The 12,359-nt window shown below is 42.7% G+C and overlaps 1 protein-coding gene across 5 annotated transcripts in view; it reads left to right on the forward strand.

Moving 5' to 3' along the window:
- Positions 1 to 12,359, forward strand: part of SEPTIN6 (septin 6) — a 105,753-nt gene that overhangs the window by 26,151 nt on the left and 67,243 nt on the right. For all 5 annotated transcript variants that reach the window (XR_013221295.1, XM_077285182.1, XM_077285183.1 and 2 more), the window contains exon 2: positions 7,295 to 7,409. Coding sequence is in view for 4 of the 5 variants with exons in the window: in XM_077285182.1 (XP_077141297.1) it covers positions 7,295 to 7,409 (115 nt within the window). In the remaining variant the exon portion in view is untranslated. The remainder of the gene's footprint in view (positions 1 to 7,294; positions 7,410 to 12,359) is intronic.

Consider the following 12,359-nt stretch of genomic DNA (forward strand, 5'->3'; position numbering starts at 1 on the left):
TGACTGAGCACTCCGCCTCCTAGCCCAGGTGTTTTAATCGCAGCGGGTCCAGTACCCCTCCACAGAGAGAGAGAATATGAGTCTAGGAAGAGGTTTTCACAGGTACCCATTCACATGGAGACGTTTATTCTCAGCGAGGTAGGCAAGCGTAGGACCTGATATACGAGAGATGCCGTAAAGGGGCTATCAGGTACACATAAAATTGGCCATTTTTATGCGCTAAACGCTCTCATTTTTCATATTTCTAGTGCAGTATTGCAGTTCAGTTTTCAGGTTTCATGTTTGCATGTCTTAGCGCTGCAGTGTGCTGCCTTTTTTACTTGACTATATATGAGTTGGTTACTCTAGGTTCAGCACCTGTTCACACTTAGTCTATGTATGGATGTGACGGTCAGTTTTTTCAAATATATTATTTAGCCTTCTGACTGAGCACTCCGCCTCCTAGCCCAGGTGTTTTAATCGCAGCGGGTCCAGTACCCCTCCACAGAGAGAGAGAATATGAGTCTAGGAAGAGGTTTTCACAGGTACCCATTCACATGGAGACGTTTATTCTCAGCGAGGTAGGCAAGCGTAGGACCTGATATACGAGAGATGCCGTAAAGGGGCTATCAGGTACACATAAAATTGGCCATTTTTATGCGCTAAACGCTCTCATTTTTCATATTTCTAGTGCAGTATTGCAGTTCAGTTTTCAGGTTTCATGTTTGCATGTCTTAGCGCTGCAGTGTGCTGCCTTTTTTACTTGACTATATATGAGTTGGTTACTCTAGGTTCAGCACCTGTTCACACTTAGTCTATGTATGGATGTGACGGTCAGTTTTTTCAAATATATTATTTAGCCTTCTGACTGAGCACTCCGCCTCCTAGCCCAGGTGTTTTAATCGCAGCGGGTCCAGTACCCCTCCACAGAGAGAGAGAATATGAGTCTAGGAAGAGGTTTTCACAGGTACCCATTCACATGGAGACGTTTATTCTCAGCGAGGTAGGCAAGCGTAGGACCTGATATACGAGAGATGCCGTAAAGGGGCTATCAGGTACACATAAAATTGGCCATTTTTATGCGCTAAACGCTCTCATTTTTCATATTTCTAGTGCAGTATTGCAGTTCAGTTTTCAGGTTTCATGTTTGCATGTCTTAGCGCTGCAGTGTGCTGCCTTTTTTACTTGACTATATATGAGTTGGTTACTCTAGGTTCAGCACCTGTTCACACTTAGTCTATGTATGGATGTGACGGTCAGTTTTTTCAAATATATTATTTAGCCTTCTGACTGAGCACTCCGCCTCCTAGCCCAGGTGTTTTAATCGCAGCGGGTCCAGTACCCCTCCACAGAGAGAGAGAATATGAGTCTAGGAAGAGGTTTTCACAGGTACCCATTCACATGGAGACGTTTATTCTCAGCGAGGTAGGCAAGCGTAGGACCTGATATACGAGAGATGCCGTAAAGGGGCTATCAGGTACACATAAAATTGGCCATTTTTATGCGCTAAACGCTCTCATTTTTCATATTTCTAGTGCAGTATTGCAGTTCAGTTTTCAGGTTTCATGTTTGCATGTCTTAGCGCTGCAGTGTGCTGCCTTTTATACTTGGGTGTGGATTACATGGATTTTTTTATTTATTTCCGCTCTGGAAATGCACTAAAAAAATGCATGTGTGTTCATTACCTGAGTAATTTCCGCACAGAAAACTTAGCGTACCCACAAGAGAAAAAGTAATGCTGCGACTTGTAAACCCGCCCCACTGGTGAGTTTACTCAGTGTTCAAAAGAAGCACAATGGGCATGGGATTTCTATAAATCACATCCACTTTGCTGGACACTGTATTTTTATAAGAGCAAAAATACGCAGTGTCAAACGCACCAAAAGCTTGTCTTATGAATTTGGCCTTATCAATTTTTGTGCTTAAACTTTATACATTTTATAGACCTGGTTTTGAAATATTTAAATTGCTTGTACTTTTGTCCTGCTTATTTACGGCTGAGAAACAAATTGAAAGCTTGTAGGATACATCTCTAAGGGCTCATACTCACTTGCGTGAAATACAGCCTAGTCAACAGGTTAAAACCCGGCTCTGCCGCCGCCACTCCAGAGCGGAGTGTGCGGCCGCACAGCAATACATGGAGCTGCACGCTCCGCTCCCAAGTGCCGGCGGCAGAGACTGGTGTTACCATGCGAGACTCGGCTGTATTTCATGCAAGTGAGTATGAGCCCTAAAAGAGAGTGTTTGTTGGCACAGAATGACTGTTCAAACCAAGTACAGGGGCTCGGTGCACCCTTGGTGTGGCCAAACATTTCATTGCACCTTCCCACCCACTTGTTTTCCATCTATCTCTGCTTTTCCCCTGCCTTTTAAAAAGCCAGAGCTGTATAAGAGGAGAGGGGGTTGGAGACAGAGGGGAAAACAAGTAGGTGGGAATGTGTAGCTAAATGTTTGGCCACACAGTCAGGCCAGGATCACACATGCGAGAAATACGTCGGAGTCTCGCATGGTAGTACCCGGCATTGCCGCCGTCACTCAGGAGCGGAGAGTGCGGCCGCATAGCAATACATGCGGCCGCACTCTCCGCTCCAGAGAGACGGCGGCAATGCCGGGTATTACCATGCGAGACTCCGACGTATTTCTCGCATGTGTGATCCCGGCCTCATTCTGTGTCTGACATATTAAAAAATAAAGGCAATCAAATACATACCTGTATATTTTATTTCTTTCAAAGGAGCTGGTCCTTTTTTTTTTTTTTAACGATGTACATTAGCGTATTTGTCACTGGCTGCATAGCTGACTGAGCACTCCTTACATTTGTCCTATTAAGACTTCTGTTTTATTTTATTTTTTTCTCCAAAGTCAAAAAGAAAAATGGACCATTGTTTATCAGCATTTTGGATCTGTTTTTTTGATCAGTGATTTTTCACATACGAAATAAAATGCAAATTTTCTTCTATACATTACAATGGTAATCGCAGACCTCACACTGATGATGGCATTCTATATGCTGTCCATGATTTTCCTGGACCCATAAACTTCTGTGGATAATTTTGATCAGTGACTTGGATAAAAAAAAAAAGCACACATCTGCAAGAAAAATCATGGAGACATGCAAATGACTCCATAGACCATAATGGGTAGTATATGTTCTGTCTGTGAAAAATGGAACACGTATGTGAAAAACAGACGTCTGAATGAGGCCTTCAGCTGTTTTTAATCAGATCTGGATCCTACCTGCCCGTTAAGGCTATGAGCACATGTTGCGGATTTGGCTGCGAATCCGCAGCGGATTGGCTGCTGCAGATTCGCAGCAGTTTTCCATGCGGTGTACAGTACCATGTAAACCTATGGAAAACCAAATCCGCAGTGCCCATGATGCGGAAAATACCGCGAGGAAATGCGCCGGTTAATCTTCCGCAGCATGTCAGTTCTTTGTGTGGTTTCTGCAGCATTTTATACCTGCTCCTCAATAGGAATCCGCAGGTGAAATCCGCACAAAAAACCCAGGGAATCCACGGTTAATCCGCAGGTAAAGCGCAGGTTTTGTTTTACACATGTCAAATTTGCTTTTGTGGTGTTCCAATACATACAAAGGAAATATACATCATTTCACACACCACCCCAAAAATGGCAGGACAAAATTGTTGGCACCTTCCCAAAATTGCATGTGATGCTCGTTCAAACTCACCTGTGGCAAATAACAGGTGTGGGCAGTATGACAACCACACCTGAAACCAACTGAGAAGGGGGGGGGGGGGGGGAATTTGAGTCAATCTTTGCATTGTGTCTGTGTGCGCAACACCAAGCATGAAGAACACAAAAAGAAGAGAACGGTCTGAGAACTAAAATTGTTGAACAGTATCAGCAATCTCAAGCTTTCAAGTCCATCCCAGAGATATTGATGTTCCGTTGTCCACCCTAATCTCCCATGGATGTGGGCGGCAGAGAAAAAATTATATGAAAAATTGCAACACCGGATAGTGGATAAGCAGCCCCAATCAAGTTCCAAAAAACATTCAAGCTGTGCTGCAGACTCAGAGTGCATCAGTGTCCGTGTAAACTATCCATCAACATTTGCAGGAAAACCCCCACTGCTGACAGACATAAAAAAAACTAGACTTCAGATAGCTAAAATTTACATTAGCCAAAATCCTTCTAGGAAAGTGTCTTGTGGACAAATTAGACCAATATAGAGCTTTTTGATAAAGCACATCATTCAACTGAGGCCTATAAAGAAAAGAACACAGTACCTACAGTCAAATATAGTGAAGGTTCAAAGATGTTTGGGGGTTATTTTGCTGCCTCTAACACTGGGTTCCTTGACTGTGCAAGGAATCATGAAATGTGAAGATTACTACACTATGTTCCAAATTATTATGCAAATTACATTTTTATCGGATTTTCCTAAATGGTTGGTGCAAATGACAGTCAGTCTAATAAAAGTAATCACCCATTAGAGTATACATCGAATTCTATTGAAAAAAACCTCCCAATGATAACAGTATAATCTCCAAAATGAATAAAAACTCAAAATGCACTGTTCCAAATTATTAGGCACAGTAGAATTTCTAAACATTTGATATGTTTTAAAGAACTGAAAATGCTCATTTGTGGAATTTGCAGCATTAGGAGGTCATTCACTGAACAAAAAAGCTATTTAACGCCAAAACATCCTAACAGGCCAAGTTACATGTTAACATAGGAACCCTTCTTTGATATCACCTTCACAAAACTTGTGAGTTTTTGGAGAGTTTCTGCTTGTATTTCTTTGCATGAAGTTGGAATAGCCTCCCAGAGCTGCTGTTTTGATGTGAACTGCCTCCCACCCTCATAGATCTTTTGCTTGATGATACTCTAAAGGTTCTCTATAGAGTTGAGGTCAGGGGAAGATGGTGACCACACCACGAGTTTATCTCCTTTTATGCCCATAGCAGCCAATGACTCAGAGGTTTTATTTGCAGCATGAGATGGTGCATTGTCAGCATGAAGATGATTTTGCTCCTGAAGGCACATTTCTGCTTTTTATACCATGGAGGAAAGTTGTCAGTCAGAAACTCTATATACTTTGCAGAGGTTATTTTCACACCTTCAGGAACCTTAAAGGGCCCCAGCAGCTGTTTCTCCATGATTTTGGCCCAAAACATGACTCCTCCACCTCCTTGCTGACGTTGCAGCCTTGTTGGGACATGGTGGCCATCCACCAACCATCCACTACTCCATCCATCTGGACTATCCAGGGTTGCTCAACACTTATAAGTAAACAAGACTGTTTGGAAATTAGTCTTCATGTATGTTTGGGCCCAATACAACCATTTCTGCTTGTGAACACTGTTTAAGGGTGGCCGAATAGTAGGTTTATGCACCACAGCAAGCCTTTGAAGGAGCCTACACCTTGAGGTTCTAGGGACTCCAGAGGCACCAGCAGCTTCAAATATCTGTATGCTGCTTTGTAATGGCTTTTTAGCAGCCGCTCTCTTAATCCGATGAACTTGCCTGGCAGAAATCTTCCTCATTATGCCTTTATCAGCACAAACACATTTGTGCTCAGATACAGCCACAAATCTCTTAACAGTACGATGATCACGCTTAAGTTTTCGGGAAATTTCTAATGTTTTCATCCCTTCACCAAGGCATTGCACTATTTGATGCTTTTCAGCAGCAGAGAGATCCTTTTTCTTTCCCATGTTACTTGAAAACTGTGACCTGCTTAATAATGTGGAACATCATTTTTAAGTAGTTTTCCTTTAATTAGAATCACCTGGAAAACCAATTATCACATGTGTTTAAGATTGATTTCAGTGATCCATGGAGCCCTGAGACACAATACCATCCACGAGTTTATTTGAAAAACAAAACAATTAAATCTTTGACACTTAAATCCAATTTGCATAATAATTTGGAACACAGTGTAGAGGATTTTAGGTCGCAATGTAGTGCCCAGTATCAGAAAGCTGGGTTTGCATCATGGGTCTTCCAGCAGGACAATGACCCTAAACATGCTTCATGAAGCACCCAGAACTGGTTGGAAACAAAGCACTGGAGAGTTCTGAAGTGGCAGCAATGTGTCCAGGTCTAAATCCCATTGAACACCTGTGGAGAGATCTTAAAATTGCTGTTGGGAGAAGTCACCTTTCAAATATGAGAGACCTGGAGCAGTTTGCAAAAGAATAATGGTTCAAAATTCCAGTTAAGAGGTGTAAGAAGGTTGTTGGTGGTGATAGTAAGCGGTTGATTGCAGTTACGGTATTTGTTCCAAAGGGTGTGCAATCAAATATTAAGCCGGGGGGAGGGGGGGGGAACAATTTTGTCAGCCCATTTTTGGTGTTTTGTGTGAAATTATGTCCAATTTACCTTTTTTCTCTTTTTTTTTTTGTGTTGTTCCAATACACACAAAGGGAATAAACATGTATAATGAACATGTGAAATTGCAATAATATTCTGGGAGAGATACTTCATTTTCTTGAACAATTTCAAGGGTGTCAACACTTTCAACCATTTGCTGTAAAATAAGTCTATATTATAGTGTGTGTTTGTGTGTGTATATACACGCACACATACATATTTCTAGGGTTGCAGTTTAGCCCCATGCACATGAACAAATAAGGTGCTGGTTTTGCAAAAAAAATAAACAAAATATTATTTCCTTCCGAACCTTGGCTCTTGACTATCTTTGCTGGTATGCTGCATGTAATTTAAGATTGGCAGGAGAGAAACGTGCATCTGACTCGTATTCCCTAAAACCCTCCTTAGTGATCCTTATTGATGGGACCCTCTACATACAGCAAATTAAAAATGGCGAGATGGCAACAAACGCAGGGCATAATATTATACAGAGACTGAAGTTGAACGAAAATATATAGACCCTCGTTTCAGAGTTTGATGTATTACACAATTGCTTTCCAACAACTTTCCCCATTCCTAACGAGAAGTTTCCATTTTGCGGTGTCACTCTGAGATTCTAGTCACTTGAGAATGCCCCATGCTTCCGAGTTGAAATACCATATTTCAGTTCTCTGCTTTCGGACACTGGCGATTTTGGCAGCTCCCAAGAATGTTTCCTGCTTCTTAGTCTCTGCTTGTTCCAGCTCATGTCTCCCGAACAGTGACAGTGTTTTATATGGAGCATAAATCGCCTGTGCACAGATCTGTCCGCTGCAGCAGATCACAAGCCATGCTGTTTATTTCTGAATGTGACACGTTGTGCCATGTCTCGTGATTGCTACATGGGTATCAGTCATTATTTGTTTCATGAGGTTCTCTAGTGTGAATAATAATATATTTTCTGCTTTTGTCTTTTCTTGCATTATTTTAGGGTGAAGGGTGTCGTTCTCCACCTCTCTCTGGACATGTGGGGTTTGACAGCATGCCGGATCAACTGGTTAATAAATCAATTAATCAAGGCTTTTGTTTCAATATCCTCTGTGTGGGTGAGTATTTACAGACTGTCAGGGGCAGCAGTGACCCAATGGCTGTTGTGTGAATAACACAAGAGGAGCAAGGTTTCTATAACTGTGCTGAAAATGAGAGCATTCAATGGCCGGATATATATGAATGCAGCGTATTGTGTGCATGACTTGTTACAATGCACTGTGTAGCTGGCGGTAAACAAGTTGCGCCCCAGCAGCAATCAATTCATTAGATAACGATCTCGTGGGCTTATAGTAAAGAATAGAGTACTGATGGCTATAGTAATTTGGAAGTGTTAATATACTCAACACACAAAGGGGCAAAGTTGATGTTGCACGTTTTGGTGATTTTTTATTTTTTTGTAACCCCTTTTAAATGTGATATTAAGTGTCTAAGGGTACTGTCACACAGTACCATTTTGATCGCTACGACGGTACGATTCGTGACGTTCTAGTGATATCGTTACGATATCGCAGTGTCTGACACGCAGCAGCGATCAGGGATCCTGCTGAGAATCGTACGTCGTAGCAGATCGTATGGAACTTTCTTTCGTCGCTTGATCACCCGCTGACATCGCTGGATCGTTGTGTGTGACAGCGATCCAGCGATGTGTTCGCTTGTAACCAGGGTAAACATCGGGTAACTAAGCGCAGGGCCGCGCTTAGTAACCCGATGTTTACCGTGGTTACCAGCGTAAACGTAAAAAAAACAAACAGTACATACTCACATTCCGGTGTCTGTCCTCCGGCGTCTCAGCTTCTCTGCAGTGTGAGCGCCGGCCAGCCAGAAAGCGAGCACAGCGGTGACGTCTGACGTCACCGCTGTGCTTTCCGGCTATGGCGCTTACAGAGTGCAGAGAAGCAGAACGCCGGGGACAGACACCGGAATGTGAGTATGTACTGTTTGTTTTTTTTACGTTTACGCTGGTAACCACGGTAAACATCGGGTTACTAAGCGCGGCCCTGCGCTTAGTTACCCGATGTTTACCCTGGTTACCGGGGACTTCGGCATCGCTCCAGCGCCGTGATTGCAACGTGTGACCGCAGTCTACGACGCTGGAGCGATAATCATACGATCGCTGCGACGTCACGGATCGTGCCGTCGTAGCGATTAAAATGGTACTGTGTGACAGTACCCTAACAGACTGTTATGAGGACACAAGCTCTGCTCCTGACCTGTTGTACACGCTATCCACTCGTTTAGCGGTGTTTGACCTGTTGCTGATTTCTGCTTTCAGCAGATTCATTAACACTCAGACATTGTCAGGGAATTTAATATTTTTACTTGGGAAATACCGCAGCCATCATCTTTAATCACCATAATATGGAGAATTATGAAAGAGAACTGACACAGAACAAATCGGAGAGGTCACTCAGTGCAGCATTAAACTCTAATGAAGATGGCACTATCTGCTCAACAGAGACCCTTTAGCTGTTGTATACTCCAACATGACCTACTAGCCACATCACTGTAATAGTGTTTTTTGCCTTTTCAGAGAGGCTGTTAATTGCATAAAAAAAATAAAATGTATGTGGCGTTTTAAGGGGCCATCCATCCTTGATAAAAAATTGCATTGATGGCAGATAATGGTGTAAATTAAATAAATCCGGTATAGTCTCCTGCTCTTACCCACTTTGCCCCAATGCAGGTCGCTCACAGGGTTCTCTATTGGGACCAGAAATAATGACATCCTCCTATTTGATCACCTGACCGCTGGGGCCTCTGGCTGTGGTTGACTAGAATGTGCATCATCAGATGTGCCTCCAATGATGCACAGTTGCCATCACCTGACCACTGCAAGCCAATCGGTCTCCAGCTTTCAAGTGGCTGAAGAATGGAATATTATCACTTCCATTCCCAATGGAGGGCATCGGGGCATCCTGTTCTGGTACCCCAGGTGGTAAGAGCAGGTGAATGTAATTGATTTTCTTTGCATGCTGCAACTTCTGTCACGGAAATCCCGCGTCGCTGATTGGTCTCGCCAGCTGCCTGTCATGGCTGCCGCGACCAATCAGCGACGGGCACAGTCCGATTAGTCCCTCCCTACTCCCCTGCAGTCAGTGCCCGGCGCCCGCATGCTCCCCTCCAGTCACCGCTTAAAAATAATAATAAAAAAACCTGCTATACTCACCCTCCGTAGTCCGCCGAGCCGCGGGCGGCCTCCGCCATCTTCCGTTCCCAGAGATGCATTGCGAAATTGCCCAGATGACTTAGCGGTCTCGCGAGACCGCTAAGTCATCTGGGCAATTTCGCAATGCATCCTGGGAACGGAAGATGGCGGCAGCCACACGCTCATCGCCTGCGCCACAGCTTGATTGGATCCCAGCAGGTGGGTATATAACTATTTTTTTTTATTTTAATTATTTTTTTTTTAACAGGGATATGGTGCCCACACTGGTATATACTACGTGGGCTGTGTAATATACCGCGTGGCTGCTATATACTACCTGGCCAGTGTTAGATGCTATGTGGGCTGTGTTATGTACTGCGTGTGCTGTGCTATATATTAGGTGGCCAGTGTTATATACTGCGTGGGCTGTGTTATATACTGCGTCGGCTGTGTTATATATTACGTGGCCAGTGTTATATACTGCGTGGGCTGTGTAATATACCGCGTGGCTGCTATGTACTACCTGGCCAGTGTTATATACTGCGTGGGCTGTGTTATATACTACCTGGCCAGTGTTATAGTGTTATATACTGCGTGGCCTGTGTTATATACTATGTCACCTGTGTTATATACTGCGTGGCTGCTATATAGTACGTGGGCTGTGTTATATAGTACGTGGGCTGTGTTATATACTGTTTGGCCTGTGTTATATACTGCGTGGCCACTGTTATATATTGCGTGGCCTGTATTAACGCATTGGGTATTCTACAATATGTATGTATGTTTGTATATAGCAGCCACATAGTATATAGCACATGCCACGTAGTATTTGTCTGCTATATACTACATTGCTCCTATATACTATGTGGCTGCTATATACATACATACATACATACATACATACATACATACATACATACATACATACATACATACATACATACATACATACATACATACATACATATTCTAGAATACCCGATGCATTAGAATCGGGCCACCATCTAGTAGTAATATAAAACACTACATTAAAAGTAAAGTTGAGAAATCTTACAATTTGCACGCTTTACTAGACTCCTACTTTATTTCTGGCTGTCACATCGATATAGGCAGCTATAGCACGGCTTTGACTGACTGACTTGCATAGATCAGTTTTCTAGTCAAGCTTGGACATGGACAAATGGCGCTGTTAAAAGAGGAGAGAAGCTGTGACACCACCTATTGTTAGACAGGACTATAATTGATTACACAGCATCCACCACTGATAACGAGACTGCTGAAAAGTTTCCTGGAAATATGAGTGTAGTACTTGGCTCAGTGGGAAAATTGCAAGACTTCTGATATAGAAAAAAATAAATATATATATGAGTGCACCATCCTGTCGCTTCCACCTGATGATTGACAGCCTTTGTTTACCTAGCGCAAGTACTCCCTAAACTGAAAACTTAGCTGCGCGTGCCCACTGTCTTGGTAGGAGCTGAGCAGCCATGCACACATCTATCTCCTGTGTCTGCTGTGGCCGCTCATTAAAACGATCCACTGAGGTGAAGTAAGCGAGTGGCCACAACAAGAGCGATGTGTGTGTGTGTGTGCCTACTCTGCTCTTGCAGTGTCCGTGTGAGCGTGCATGGCCAAGTTGAGTTCAGGCAGTGCTCCTTCTGAGAAGCCGAATGCTGTCTATGAAGGGAGAGGGTGCGAAAGCTGCACCGAACACCCTCTTTTGCTTAATATTTAAAGATTATGTTTTGAATAAGCATAACTGAGAGAACTAAATCAGTGATTTTTGTAGGTACTAAATTCCCCATATGATGAGTTTTGGGGGTGATGGGCTCCTTATAAAAATCTTATTCAAACAAGATCCTTTAACAATGTGCTGCTGTAAAAATTATTTTGTGGGTATGTGTAAAGGGAAACCGTGTTTGTAGTGAATAATTACATGTGATATATTTTCCCACTGGCTGTGTTTTTGTATTGGTTTCTTATAATTGTGCAATGAACTAACATTTTATAGAAAATATTCTGGCATTGATCCTTTCTATCCCCCGCCCACCGTGTTTTCTTGTTTTTTGTTTCCTCGATTGTGGTCAGTAGCCTGTGATGTGCCAGGTTTGGTATTCTAAAACAATATTACAGACTTGATAGATGTACCTTGCTATGTTCTTTTAGGCCACGGTGGATATTTAGGGAATTTATTTATGAAAGGGGCAGTATAGAATATTTGCAAAGGGGAAAACACTCCAACTTCCGAAATCTGGATTGTTTTTCCCTTTTGCATTTGTGCATCGGTGTGATTACGGGCTTCTCCGCTGGTTGGATTTCCTGAAGGGTGAGCTGATCAACTTTCTTTTTTCCTAGTGTAGAATAAGAATCTATACATATTGCATTCTCCATTTCCTGTTTAGGCAGGTCGTCTACTTGGTATGGTTAGCTGCTTGGGTTTTTCTTTTTTTAAGTTTCCTGATCTTTGAGGCACAAACGTATAGTTTCGGGTTTGTGGTAGAGCCATTCTAACTTGTATGCATCGTTTTTGTAAGTTGTGGCAAAATTGAAGTATTTTGTCTGGAAATTATATCGTGACTTGCAGGCATCACAATAAACTAATCAGAAGTTAATAGCGATATTATAAGAAACTGACATTATCCCTCAATGGTCCAAAAGGAAAAAAAAGTTTTCAACTGAGTGGAACCAGAGCTGCCACAAATCCAAAAATGGATCGTGACCGTGTCTTTGAGATTCGCAGCTTGTCCATTTCTCTTGTGGGTACGTATGCAAATTTTCCCCATAGACTTGTATTAATGAGGAAAATCTGCATGTGTAAAAAACATTAGTAAATGAACGCTAATTTGCATCATGGGTGTAG

The sequence above is a fragment of the Ranitomeya variabilis genome, chromosome 2 (assembly GCF_051348905.1).
Source record: "Ranitomeya variabilis isolate aRanVar5 chromosome 2, aRanVar5.hap1, whole genome shotgun sequence".
Lineage (NCBI taxonomy): Eukaryota > Metazoa > Chordata > Amphibia > Anura > Dendrobatidae > Ranitomeya > Ranitomeya variabilis.